We start from the raw sequence: 14,925 nt of genomic DNA on the forward strand, positions 1-14,925 counted from the left end.
TCATCCTAATCCCATAAGAATTCCTGCTCCTCTGATCTAGCTCGCCTAAGAATGTAATGTCTGAAAGGCCGGAGGCTCACCAGGAATCACAGGGAGACAAATTCTCATGCACAGTTTTCCATATTAATTTGTTTTAAGGACCCACAGAGGCAGTGATGTGAGAAACTGCCAGCGCTGGTGCTCTAAAGGGGACATGATTCATCATTTACAGAGCAGAAGCATGTCATGAGGGATTTAGAATAATACATGCCACGAGGGGACGGGGTGAATTGAGGCAGTTACGTTGGTTGTGAGGAGTTTGTTTTCATGTGACATGGATTTATTTAAAAAAGTCTTAACTAGACAAATTCACACAGCTACAGGTTCATGTAAAATGAGCTTGTTTTTCTTGCATTGCCATTCATGTTCAATGTAATCTGCCTTACTTTAAAGCAATTTGATTTTTCTTCTTCCTTACATTTATTAAATATGCATAACTGATATTGAATTAGCCCAAAAGGGTACTCATTTTAACATTGTGGCTGCTAGAATTGGTTGAGAGAGCAGTGACCAGGGGAATGGGAAGAATTTCCTTTTTATATAAGATATAGGGTTTGCTTTCTGAGGCTGGGGCTGTAAAGAATGCATGGCTCATTTAACATAAATTAAAAAAGCCTAAAGTAAAGGTTTTTCAATGAGAGCTCGCTGACAATGATAAACATTGCAATGTTGTACGTACTGTAAGCCCAGACATGAAGTGCTTGGATTCTGTGTGACCCTAAATGTTTTGTTTGTCAGCTCCAGAGGCCTGAGTGCCATGCCAGAGGGGTCCCATTCTGCTCTCCACCAGGGCCTAATGGGGGAAGGTAAGACCAATGCAATTATATCCAATATGACACATGCTTTGGAAATTTCTGCCCATAAATTAACCAGTCTTAAATAAGTTATTCCTAATGGTAATAGTTCACTGAAATAACACAAAGTACAGCAGAGTCAAATGGGGAGAAAAAATGCTTGAAATGGAAGGAAAGAGGAAATGTCGAGGCTCTGAGAGGCAGGGCGGTCAGAGCTATGAACTCCCCTCCTACAGGCCAGACTGGCAGAGAGGCTCTTTGTGTGGCTGTGGAGCTCGTCCAACCCCTTTCATCCGGCTGAAACTCCCTGAACGCTCGCACATCAAACCAGAATGTGTCAGAATCTAAGACGGCCAAGATGGTTGGTCTAGCCAGTAGTGCTGACCTTGTATGCTGGAGGCAACTCAAATTACATATTATTTTAGTGTTCATTATCTTCAGACACATAGTCCAAGGATTAACACAGGGCTCCTTTGTATCTGTTTTTTGCCTGTTCTGGCCCTCAACCCCCCCTTCTCCGCCCCCTTGCCTCCTCTCCTCTCTACTGAACACATTTGGTGCTGGGCTTCCACTGAAGAATACCAGTGTGTGAATGGTTCCCTTTTTCCTCTACCTCTATCTGCTTGGTTCAGCTTTGGCCAGAGGAGGCTTTTGGCTGGGGGAGACGTGTGCTGCCGAGCCTGCCGTTCTGAAAAATTGTGTCGGCCACTCTGCACTGACGACATGATCTCACAGATCATTTCGCTGCTCAGATGTCAGGAGCGAAATCACCTTGGCGTGAAAGAACGCCCACTTTCAGTTGTAACATTTTCGGACTGATCCTGACTGTGTATCAGTTTGAGATAAAGTGTGACTGATTTGTCTCGCCTGCTGCGGATGGATGGATGGTAATTAAGGGGGCAGGTCTGCTGGTAATCTGTGTGAGCTGGTGATTGGATATGGTTAACAGGCAAAAGGAATGCACATGGAGAAGGGAAGCCCCCATGTCTGGTCAAGGTAAACAATAGAAAGCTTGTGGTGACTATCCTGCACCAATTCCCCTGAAGGTCCACACAGTTCTGAGCTTTTAACGGCCCCTCAAAAGTCAAAACGAGCATAAAGGATGTATTTTGGCTCTACTATGTACCAAGTTGCTCTTTCAGATGTTTTTTGTTGTTTTATTTTAATTCCCTTTATTTAGAAGAATTAGATGATTGGGCCTTACATATGTCCTGTCAAAATTTGCACCTTAGCTTCATTGCCATTGTTGGATGTACATAGGGCTGCAAAATAAATTACATTTTAATTTCAGGGTCGCCATATAGCCTAGTGGTTATAACGCACACCCCATGTACAGAGGCTACAGTCCTCATCACATCGGCCGTGGGTTAGAATCCGACCTCAGCCCTTTGCTGAATGTCATCTCGCAATCTCTCTTCCCAAAATATCAGGTCTCTCTCAGCTGTCCTATCTAATATTGGCAAAAAAGGCCCAAAAATAACATGTTTCAGTGCCATATTATGCACACCCCAATGTCTACCTGATATGCAAATGAAATAATAAAACAATTTTATGCACTTGTGCCATACATGCATAGTCAGCATGTGACCACATGACATATCACATTGAGTACTGGAAACCTCTGCCATGCATTCATGCTGTTTAGCCAATCAAATGAAGCATCCGCATCAATCAGATTGATTGGTTTACATTTTTTTGGGAACTGCAGAGTCAGCAAGGAGTAATTAATTTGTGTTTGAAGAAGATTTTTTGGTGAAAACCTAACAGCACTTCTGCTAGAGTATGTGGAATCATTTTGGATTTAGTATAGACGATATGTTCCAAGGACATTATATCTTCATTCATATATCATGTTAAAAAAGCTAATCCATGTCCCTCCTGTCAAGCCAACAGTCCTGAGGCAGCATGAAGCATCTCTTTTAAAGATAAGTGTACTCTGACCTTCTTCACCCCAGGCAGGAATGTAGCTGTGTGTGCAGATTGTACAGCTTAAAAGGGGTTCTGGAGGGGGGCGGATGGATCATCTCCATTCATTGCAGCTTTTCCAGACCAGTGGACATAGGCTTGTGGACATAGATATATAATGGCAGGGATGGCTGCGTCTCTGAGTGGGAGCTCTTGGACTGGAACATTTTTTCTGCCTAATTGCCCTTGGCGTTAATCACAGTCAGCCTCAGGTGAGCCTGCAGCAACTCCTGTTCAAGTTCATAGTCGTGCACTGACAGTCGCTTAAACCCCCCCCCCCCCCCCCCACACACACACACACACAGCACAATCATCCTATATTTTCAAAACGTCTTACTAGGATTGCATAAGGTTGTATAAATCACTATAAAACAGAGCTACTATTGAAATAGAATTCCACATTCACTGTATTTTGTTTTATTGTTTGGTTGAGACTCTCGTACGCCTCAAAAGAATTTATTTCAATGTAAATGATTTTACAGCCTCTTACAATGACATTCCTCCTATAGAGCTCTTCCGCTGGATTACCCACATTAGTTACAGGCTCTCTGCTATTGGTGCTCCTGTTACATGGCCTCTTACAAACTCATTTGAATCAATAAAACTCTTCCTCCATAGCATTTCACATTCAGTCTGTGTTTTGTAATCCAGCATGCACTGCACTGGAATATATGAGTGACTCTGCAGACTTGACACCAAACACAACAGTGGTTAAGGTTAGTTACATGATATTGTAAAAGGGATTCATGTATTTAGTGCTGTCATTTATAGCATGACACAATAATATCTGGTCTTTTTTTATTGGGCGTCCAAGCAAACTGTAAAAAAAAAAAAAATTGACTGCTGTGACATCATTTAACCCTTTTGACACCGCATCTAATTTCTGGCTTGATGTGAAGTAAATTAAGTTTTCCTCTCTGACCATCTCCCCTGCACGCTTCACACACCTGTCCTGCTGCCTTCAGCCTGTGTGGACTCTGGAGAGAGGCGCTAACAGGACAGCCGTTTGGTAGTAGACTGTCAAATTGGTGGTAAAGTTTACAATGGACTCACACCTCAGGGCCCAGATGGTGTGCGTTGTGTTGAGGAAATGTGAAAAGATCCAAAGCTGCCTCTGTGTGTCAGTGCCTCGAGGGCCCTTACAGGGGGGCTTGTTGATGGAGGAGTTTCCTAAGTGGATCATCACATGCCTTTGTACTGAGGTTAGCTGGCACGGCTGGGTCCTTTTTTGAGCCAGGGTCGAGCACAGGAGGACAGGATTAAATTTGAGCTGCTTGAGGAGTTTTGTCCTTTTTGGTCCTTTGAGATTCCTTCCTCTTCGAACCATCTCACAAAACACTTTCATTTTTAGACACCAGAATTTCCCAGAAACGTTCCAGAATAATGTTTTGACCTTGACAGCTGGTGAGGAATGCAGGCTCACTTTGTGTGGATGTGTGCTCAGCCTCTGTTGTCCACTGCCGTTTATTTACCAACCTTTAGGCTAATTATTAACAAAGCATTAAAAGCTCCTTGTGAGGCCAAAGGAAGCTGTAAATCAATCTACCCTGTACATAAGAAGGACTTTTTGAAGCAGAAAACCTTTTTAAATTGACCTAAATTCTTCCTTCCATTAAAGGACAAGAAATCAGTCCAGGCCATCATTCTCAGTTTCTAATCTCCTATGTTCTGACTCATTCTGTTAGATAATGGTTTGTGAAGACCTGGGGCCTAATCCTTGGAGGCACCCTTTATGCTTGTGCTTCCTGCCCCCCTTAGGGGTAGCCATTCACCGTTGCCAGGTGGGGAGGAGTTTTTCTCAAAGGCATCAGTACCAAACTAACTCGTTTAGAGCTAGCTGGTTTCAAATATACATTCCTGAAAATGTCTACAAACATGTAAGGCAGGCTGACCCTTAAATTGCTTGTTCACACATGTACCTCACAGCGGGAGGTAGTCCCTGTCGGAAATGACGGGGTTGAGGAAGGGGGTTGGGGTTATCAGGAGGCAAGACCTGACGTGAAAGACAGATGAAGCAACAGTCTGATGCTATGATGAAAATGTTTTGTCTTAATATCCAATTGTATCAGTGCTACCTATAGTGTGACGGTATCAACAAAGAGTGAAGAAAAATGAACTGGCAAACCGTTTCATATATACCGCGATCACACTCTACAATTTAAATAAACGTCATCAGCCCCTCCCACTCACACATGATTCATTTTCTGGAATATTACCTGCTGCATTCTCACTTCAGTTCACTCAATTTAAAGGAGCAATATGTAACTCTCACACGTAGTGTTTTAAATTGTTACTGCGGTATAAATTCAAAACATTGGAGAGAGCTGACTTCCCCCGCCCCTCCTCCCTAGAGTTGAGGCGCACGTGGGTTGCCATGTCGCTGACATGAAAGCTTCAGTGTTTAGCCAGCTCTGACTCGGTCTTGAAACCTTTCTGCTCTCTAACCTCTCTCAATTTTTCAAAATCATCTCCAATATTTATCCTAGTTTTACCACGTTTCTGGTCGTGTAGCTCAAAGGGATACTTCACCCGTTGAAACATGAATCTGTATTGACATTGGGTCATATATGTAGTAGAAATGTGAAATACATTTTGAAGTTGGTGCCTTCTTGGCCGAGAAAAGGCAGAAAGTGTCTTTTTGGCTCATGTGGATGAAAGACACCAAATACCAGAATGCACAGCACCGCAGGCCACTCCCACTAAGGTCCTCTAGTTCAGAATCAGCTGCTTTATTTACTTTTTTTTTTGCCATTATCAGCTTTCTCCATAGAGCCTTAGGTTTCAATTCTGGGAGTGAGTTCCCACCCACTGATCTGTGATTGGTCTGTAGCTTCAGTGGTCGAAAATATGAGGAACTAGCGTTGTAGTTTCACCTTGCTAACCGCAACAGCTTCCAGTGACGCAAAAATCACTGGAAGCTCCTTTTCAGACTCAGAAATACAAAGATTTCCCATCTCAGGGGAAAATGAGGGCGGGATGCACGACCATTCAAAAATACTACCAGGTTTCTAATGATACAAAGCTTAATGTAAATTGTTGAAGTATCCCTTTTATAAAAAAAAAAAAAAAAAAAGGCTTTTTAGGTCAGTCAGAATCGGAACCAGTTAGCTTGCCCGCTTACATCGTTGCAACACCCGTGTGATTGCCGTTTGCCTGGCAAACCGAGGGGTGTCTGAAAAGGCCAAAACTGCCTACCTTTTTATGGGCAAAACAAATACAGACCAATCTGGACCAGAATGGAAACTTGAAAGGAGGACGTACTGGCTGCTTCATTGTTGTCAAAGACACCAGCACTTCCAAAGTTTTCGGGGTAAAGTCATTGTCGCAAAATCTGTTTGCATTCACACATGCAGCTGTCCCTCAAAACTTCAGGGAGTTTTCAGGAGTTTTGTGTATTTGTGAAAGCACCAACTGTTTCCCAAAGCTTGCTGTGGCAGCGGTTGGTGAGGGATGGTGATGATGGAAGTTCAGGGTGGATCTTGAGGGGCTGAAGGGCTTTAATAAGATGTAGTTCAAAACAGTCTCTCTTAGCCCGTTGTGCTCTGAAAGATTAGCAGTCCTCACAAGAGCCTGTTTGAAGTTTTTTTTTTTTCATTCTTGTGAGTAACTATACCAAACATCCAATTAGGAAAGGAGTTCCACCTTGTAACTTTCTTTAATATGGGAGGGAGGTGAAAGCGCGCTCTCTAATCACAATAACGTCAAGAAAAACGGGTGACAAGGGAAAAGAATGTGCCTTGAACTTTGGTTTTAGTTGAGGGAGATAAGAGTATGTTGCAAGAAACACAACATCCCCAATTATCAGCTCTTTTAAAAAATCATTTTTGTCCAAAGGGGATTGAGGTAGTGTTAAGTAGCTGCCAAGATGTTTCCAGGCACCCAAGAAACAAGGCATATCATCCCTGATGACTCAATGTGATGAAATAAAAAATGTTACACATTTTTATCACCAGATATTATGCAGTAACAGCAGGTATGATCAAGCCAGTGTCTGGGGGAAATATCACAATAGGAATAAAGATGTGAGTCATCATCCACTGGGTTCAAATTCATCACCGTTTGGTACATGAGTCAGCATGAATCAAGCAGGAGCGGCAGTGTGTGCTGTTACTTACAGGGCAGGCAGAGGCTCGTTCTGTTCATGGGATTTTCTGTCCACAGTGATGTCAATCTTACACTTATTGTTTTTTTCTTTTCTCATAATTAACTTAAAATATGAGATGAAACAGGCGAAAGAAATGTTATAAGCAGTCAAGGTGCCTCAGAGTGGCCTCTGCTACCTGTTTTCCAGTGGAGGGAGAGAGTTGGTATCAGGTGATCAGTGCTCCTGCAGCTTTAGGATAAGCATTTGCATGCTGAACATAGATAGACTATGTTGTTCCTGTTTCTGGGCCCCTGATTTGGTTAGAAAACAAAAAGCCACAAGCCAGAGAGACGGCACAGGGGGAACGATGGCACAAAACTTTTCTATAATTTTAAAGAATTAAGTGAGGGTCGTACAAGGTTCACCTGAAACGGTAATGAAGGTGTGTCTTCCTCTGAAACAGTTGCTTTTTTTACTGTGTAGTGCACACTCATCGTTCATCATATCAAAAGTGATCACAGGAGCTGGTTGATTTGGAAATCATCAAGGACACCTTGTTCATTCGATTTCTTGCAGTTGAGGACAAATCTCTTCCCTAGCATCTGAAAGGTATGCAAGACTGACACATTTGAACATTATAATAATCACTACATTAATTTGGTAAGTTATAAATACTTGCTACACATTGTTCAACCAACTTGTGGCAGGGATTGTTATCTGTTATTGACTTGTATCTTATTTGAAAAGCTGGCAGACTAGTAAGTACCCTAGTATGTGTGTAGTTTGTTTCCCTATACCTTAAGTCAAGAAAACATTTTGTTTGCATTGTACTGTATACAAAAAAAGCATATTAACCTCATCCTGTCGTGAGTGTGAAACAGTAGTTTGTAAGAAAAGTATTGCTAACCCTGGCGTGCATTTGCATGGAGTCTGGTTTGCATGGCTGGGAAATGTTGTTGATGTGATAATGGGAGTTACACCAATGCAGAGTTTCACAACCCAACAACTAACGTCATGGCTGCGTGCTGTGACTTATCGTTTCCCTAAAGCAGGGGGTAATATTAAGTTAGAAAACATGCAAAGATTGTTTTCATGCAGTATTCTTTGTAAAGGAATGCTTTGTTATCCAAACGCTAACTTCTTCAGACAGATACAGATCATCTCTTTGGCACAGCTAATAACCAGGTGCTGGAATAATTCTTTTCAATGTGTGTCTGTTCTGCACCACCTTATTAGGGACCGCTCGTCATTCATAGCAACATGGCGTCAGTGGTGGACAAGTCTTCATTGTTACCTGCGTGATGAGCTCAGACTAAAATAGAAACAAGTGCAGACTTTACTTTATTAGTTCTAGACTGATGAGTCAGCGAGCCCCTTGATGAGCGAACGTTTCGTCTGCTTCAGTGATTAAACAGACAGAAGCATTTACCCTGAAGCACCTGTCGTTTCCCTGGAACAATTATGCCATGTGCACTGTTTTTATCCAAAGGGTGTTGGCCCTGGGAAGCTACTTTGCTTGACTTTGTCCTGACATCCCAAATAACTTGACAGTGACACAGACCTTGACCTATACATGGGTTAGGGTATGCCAGCACTGCATTAAAGTGAGCCCCTGTCTAGGGGATTTGGACCCAGGGAAGCAACAAAAGAGAAGGGAAGGTCATGCTTGTAGAATTAACACATCTTTGTCTGTAAATGTTAACCTCGGCTAAACGGCCAGGAAACTGGAATTCAAAGAATTACAATGAGGGGTTTGCCGTTTTTTGTTTTTTTTCTGGAATTCCAACCATTTTCCCTTCAGCAACAACTTTAGTAATCTTCTCACACACAAGCTGCTTATATAATATAATCCATCAAGGATCATACTGTCTCTGAACACTTGGTTAACTGACTTGGTTTTGACTTTGTTGAGACTAAATCGATTTATAAAAACTGCTGTGAGTTATGGAGGTTAAAAGGTTGTCTGAAGTGTAGTCCAAATACTACACTATCTCTGTGGCCTTGACTTGGTTAATGGTTATGTCTGCCAGTTAACAACTGTATTGAGTTTCAGTTCTGAAACAAAGGTGAGAGTGCTGTGTTTTCTTGAGTGGGTTTGTGAAATTGAGGTGTTTGAATGGGAAAAACCATGGCTTGGCTCAAAAGAATATTTTTGTTCTGGACCTTATACTTAGCTGTGCAGCCTTAGTGTGTAAGTTATGATTTAACAGGTGTGTCCACTGAGCTGTTGGGTAAAAAGAGGGAGGTTTTTTTTTTTGCGTTAAGAGGGTTTCATTTTGCTTCATATCTGCAAAGAAACTATGCAGAGATGAAGCAATCATTCTCTTCACATTTAACTTGTACCAGAAAGGTAGTACTGGAAATCGGTCTACTTCTCGGAATCAAAGGCATTTTTACTCGGTCTTGTCTCGGTCTTGGACTTGGCGGACTCCGGATTTTAAATCAAGACCAGTCAAGACCACCACTGAAAGGCTACTTTTTTAAAGGATAAGAAGGAAAATAACCTTTTCTAAAACAACTAATAACTTCACTTCATTTGTATTTCAATATTTTTCCCCGGTTAGAGCCGCAATCTTCCAGGTGTTGATTTTTTTTATTGATATTTATGGTCTTATCTCGGTCTCGCCCTGCCTTGGTCTTGGTCTTGACTTGGCCTTATTCTCTAAATGTCCTGGTCTTGTCTTGGTCTCTGAGTGCTCTGGTCTCGGGTATGTCGTAGTGTGGTCTTGACTACAACACCACAGAAATGTGATGTAAATCAAGTAACACCAGTTTACAAATGATTCCTTGTAAGAAGTATTTTATCAGCTGACCTCACTGTGATCGACATGTTTTACTGATCATTTTCCACATTTCTCATCCTAAGATGTTTACAGATATCGCCTCATAGAAGATTGGTGAACATGTATTTAAAACAGATAGGTAAATAAATCAAAACGTGTCAAACTGTGTTATTTTTGTTATAGTTGCGGTCCATGGCCATTTGGTGGTTTTATAGATCACAGTTAGTTTTAAGTAGTTTGTGCTGCTGACTGCCCCTGTCACAGTGTTTTATTGTTAAAGACTGTTCCCTGCAGGTATTGCCAAAACATCACTGGGCTTAAAAAGATGCATTTCAAGATTATCTCTTCTGCCGTAAAGCCAATGGTTACAAAATTAGACTTGTTTTAATCTTTTAATTGACCTTAGTTGCTGAGAAAAATAAATGCTTGAATATGACACGTTTTCTTATTCAGTATGTACATTAATGTTCCCATAGTAAGCCTTCTTTGACTGCTTACACTGTCAACTGTCAAGGAGTGAATACCAACAGAAGAACATTGCAGGGGATTTTGGCATATTTTTTTGCGGCGCTACCCACACAGCTGTGTTGCTCATTCCACGAATGCACGATCCTTACAAGTTATACCTCGTTGTAAAGGTGACTAATCAGGCTTTCCAACGATATAAAATACAACACCAATTAGTATTATTAAAGGGCCGAAATAATTGACCAAAATAATGTTTCCAAACTTTTTTTGAGGAGTGTAGATGCCTCAGTATTATTTTTAGACACTACCATAAACGACATGAAACTTCTCAGAGAATGTTTAAATAAAATAAAACTTGTGCATAGGTTTTAGAAAAAGCCACATTTGATACCAAACACTTTACAGTCCTCCACTCTGGAGAACAGAGAGGCACAGTCACAGGCATGGCCTTGCCACTTGGCCTCAAAGCCCTCACAGATCAGTGATAAATGTATGCGAGGGACTCTATGGCACTGAGTAAGAGCAGACACTTTAAACTGACAGAGATGCATATTCCTCTCTGCCTGTGCATGCTAGACAAAGGGTTTAGATCATAGGTTTGTTTTTTTATTCAGAGCGACACTCTGAATAAAAAACCTCCCTTTGCACAACATTGCGTGGGAGCAGATGCTCCTCTTATCTTAGACCTGCACGTTGACCAGGTCATTTACATTCCTCCACACAGCCTGTTTCAACAAAGTCAGTGACGGGTCCAACAGCACTGTTTTTTTCCTCTGAAACATGTTTTTGGTATCAGCTACAGATAACAGCTGCCTGCGCTGAAGTGGACAAGCAAAGTCAAGTGTGTTCTCCAGTCCTAAGATTTTTTTCAGATAGTATTCCTTTACACTGCCATCACGCTTACTCTTTAGTACAGTTCAGTTTGATTCTGAGTGTGCAAACATGGTGTTCATTTGTGCTCTTCCTCTCCCTCTATTTGTCTCGGCATTGCCTGCAGTCTGCAGCCCAGCAGCTTCATTATAGAGCGATATTGGGTGTGAGGAAGATGAGGAAAGAGGAAGGGAGTTACAGATGCGGGACACGCCAAAGCTCAAAAACCAAATGTAAAGACAGATGCGGCGGCGGAAGCGGATGCCTCATTCTAATTTGTAGTGAGTGTAATAGCTCACCACTACACTCCCTTCACACCATCAACCCTGTGATTTGTCATGGAGTGTAAACAGACTTTTCTCCAGTGGTCAGCTCCTGCCTGTAAATACTCATCCATTACTCTTGGTGAGGTTTTGCATGGGAACTGTTTCGGTGGTGGTAGTAGGGATTGTGGAGCAAGCTTTGCAGTGTGAGAGAGACTCTGATGAGCTCAGATCTGACTCATGGAAAGTTTAAGGATGCCAGAAGAGGTGTGTATATGTGGGCTGTGTTGTGTGTGTTTCTGAACAACTGAAAGGCAGTTTTGATTCCTCATCTGAAACCCATTATCCAGCTGCATGTCACACTTTTTTAAGGCTTCATAAATCGCTAACGTTTGGCACTTCCCATGGGAATTATCTGTCTTGTTTCTACATGATATAGTCCAAGGAGAGTCATAAAAGGTTGGCTGTTCTCTATTAAACTTCACATGGTAGATAATTCAAGTGACTTTGCTTAATAATAGTGAATCAGATTGGTTTCAGGCTCCTCCAGATCAACAACACAGCTTTTCCCCACATCAGGTTTGTGTTATCAGCTGTTGGCTGCTGGCCAATGGTCTTGTGATGACCACATGTAGGTTACAAGTTGTCAATATTAGTGGAAGAAAGTGTATTTAAGGCTCTTGAAATTAGCTACATCTGTGAGCTATCAACACCAGATTATGCCCTCCATTCCCATAAACCACTAACGTTCGTCATTTCACTGTTTGGCTTAATGATGGTTTGTGCCTGGTAGAGTTCAATTTATTAGTCTGAAGTCAAATTACATGACAAAGCCTTATTTCTTTAGCTGGGTGAAATGGTTTTGACCCCCTCTGCCATGCAAATATTTAAGGAAATGGAGCTCTCTGCACAGTGGCCGCTCAGTATTCCTTTCTCACAACAACATGACTTCATATATTTAGGAAACGTTTGTGAGGAAAATTCCCCATTCAGCCAGGAAGGATGTGAAACAGAATATGGATTCTATTTCTCTGAGATTCATATGAAGCCCAGAAAAGACATATAAACAAAAAGCTCCTGGTCCCCTTCCCCATTTTTTTTTTCCCTTTCTCATCAGTTTCCCCCGACTCTGTTTTTCCAAGCTTCAGCCTTCAGCAGTCAGGAGGACAGGAGGAAATGGCTGGGTTTTCCAGAATATGCAGTGTTGTAATTTGGCCATGTCAGTAATGATTTGAGCGAGGCCTTTTACTGTAAACCACTCCTCTGTGTCCCAGTCTGGGAGGAGAAACACACTGATCTGAGCTGTCTTTTATTGATTACTGAATAGTGGTCTGTTTAGTGTGCTCAGTATTACATTCAACTGGAGTTGTCTCTTGACTGTTTTTCAGTTTGATGTAGATCAGTAATGGCAGGAAAAGTCATCATGAAAGAGCATTTTAAAGAGGATCTAGTTTATCATGAAACTAGAAATGTCATCTAGCATGACATTTCCTAATCAAAAAAAATCTATTTCTGAACTTTCTATCACGTGTTCTAAAAATATTAATGACACATTTGAGTGTGTGGTTGTTGCACCATTTGTTGTCAGCATTTTCAGCACAACTTCTTGACTAAAACCCTCAGCTCAACTGCACAGAAGCCAGACTGGTTACACACCACAAACGATTGATAAGGAACTTTATCGTAGTCCAGGCTCGTGTGTTAAAATTATTAAATCGCTGGTGTTCAATATCAGTATTTTAATTTGAAAAAATATGACACACAAAACAGATTTCCCTGCTAATATGTCTCTTATGACATGAATTAGGGTTAAAGAAAGAAGCTGACAGCTGAAAAACATGAAAAGAAAACAGCAGGATTATTTCTGAAAGTGGTAATAAGAAGTTAAACGATGAAGCGTTGACACACAATTGCAGAGACTAAATACATTAATCCAGCACTTTACCTTCTTAAGTACATTTTGTATACTTCAGTTAAACAGATATCGTTACTTATATAAGGATATTGTTACATCCTTCCATGATTATCCTGCAATACATCAGTAATGGCAGACTTGTTGTTTTGTGATATTATTGCGATCGTGTGCCACATAAGACAAATTGTATTGTTGGGTATCATATTGGAAGTTACCCTGTGATTCCCACCCTTAATTGTCACTGTTTAGAATACATAGTAAGAAATATGAAATATTTCTTGCTGAATAAAAACAAGTTGTGAATGAGTTTCCTACACTAAAGTTGGAAAAAGAGTAGAGCAGATGTTTTACTATTATACTGAAACCAAAATCTATTGTTTGAAACTAGAAATACTGAACCTTTTAGATCTTGAACTGTGGTCGTCATAAATGTTTTACTTTGCATACTAATCCAAAGTTAAAAATATGCATCTCTTAAAAGCAAAGCTTTAACTTGTGTCTGTATTTCTTCTTACCTGTCCCAGAATCTCCTCACCTGTCCTCGCCGCTCTCTAATGCTGAAAATGACCAGCAACACGTTGACTTGGGCCCGGACTGCTACAGTCGGCTATGTGAGGAGCCACTGGACGGAGAGGGCGAGCGTCCAGTGAGCCTGGTGTCTACCCTGTCCTCTGGTTCATCCCGGGATAGTCGCAGCCTTTTTGGAAGCACCGTAGCCCTTCCTTCCTCCACCACTCCACCTGTACAGAACGAGGAGGACATAGACTTGGAGCTGAGCCCGGCTGGAAGCACTGGAGGAACAGCCAGGGACCAGAGTCCCAACATTAAAGACTCAAGGGGCCGCTGGCAGGAACGGCTGGAGTCCAGGGTGATCGCCAACCAGTGGAATAACAACAACGCCTGCTCTAACAGGAAGGCAAGAGTTGAAATACCGCACATCCAAGCCTCACCTGTCATCGCAGACGCCATGGCGCCCAACCCAAAGTTGACCTATGTGGACCGTGTTGTCATGGAAATCATCGAGACAGAGCGCATGTACGTCAAGGATCTGCGCAGCATCGTGGAGGTGAGTGGATGTCGAGGGCTTTCTACTTCTAATTGGACTTTCCATTACAGTTTTTTTTGCTATGGTCCAAGTATTCACTGTGAGCCAAACCTTATATATATATATTGGAGAGTTATTCATCAGTGTTCTGTGTATTTAAAGCATATGTTTGATTTGGATTTGTATGCAGCAGTGACTTCATGTCTGCAGAACTCTTTAGAGTTGATTTACTGAATTTGGCCAACCAGAAGTTGGACTGAACGGTTGTTTAGAGCAAATAATGTCTACTGTGTTCAAAGCAGCTGTTTGTGGCCGCAAACTAGTCTGGCACTTGTTAAACATGCAGTGGATTTTTCTTTTCCTTTTCATTACCTAACTCCATTCTGATTTCTTAACGGGTTGGTCAGCTGACAAATATGCAAGCCTGACATATGGGAACTGTGTGCTCTGTTTAAATACTTCCAGTTTGTTGAGATGAAGGCTGTGGAGCAGTTTATGATCTGCTTTAAGTCTTGTACATAAACCATTCTGTATATTTACAGTGCAGTGAAAGTTTACAGCCTGTAGCCTGGGATCATGGAACTCGTATCTGGAGTACAAACACGTCAAAACCGGGACATAGTGCAGGTCTTTCACGGCCGAAATCATGGGCTTTCTGATCTGAGTCAGAGATAGTTGAGACCTCATCGCAGAGATGTT

General features: G+C 41.7%; 1 protein-coding gene across 1 annotated transcript in view; it reads left to right on the top strand.

The window, feature by feature from the left end:
• LOC109981382 (pleckstrin homology domain-containing family G member 3) overlaps nt 1–14,925 on the top strand; it is a 31,351-nt gene that overhangs the window by 3,458 nt on the left and 12,968 nt on the right. Inside the window, exons 2-3 of the mRNA XM_065966648.1 lie at nt 778–845; nt 13,706–14,247. Coding sequence (XP_065822720.1) covers nt 778–845; nt 13,706–14,247 — 610 coding nt within the window. The remainder of the gene's footprint in view (nt 1–777; nt 846–13,705; nt 14,248–14,925) is intronic.

This window comes from Labrus bergylta, chromosome 18 (assembly GCF_963930695.1).
Source record: "Labrus bergylta chromosome 18, fLabBer1.1, whole genome shotgun sequence".
In the NCBI taxonomy this organism is placed as follows: Eukaryota; Metazoa; Chordata; class Actinopteri; order Labriformes; family Labridae; genus Labrus; species Labrus bergylta.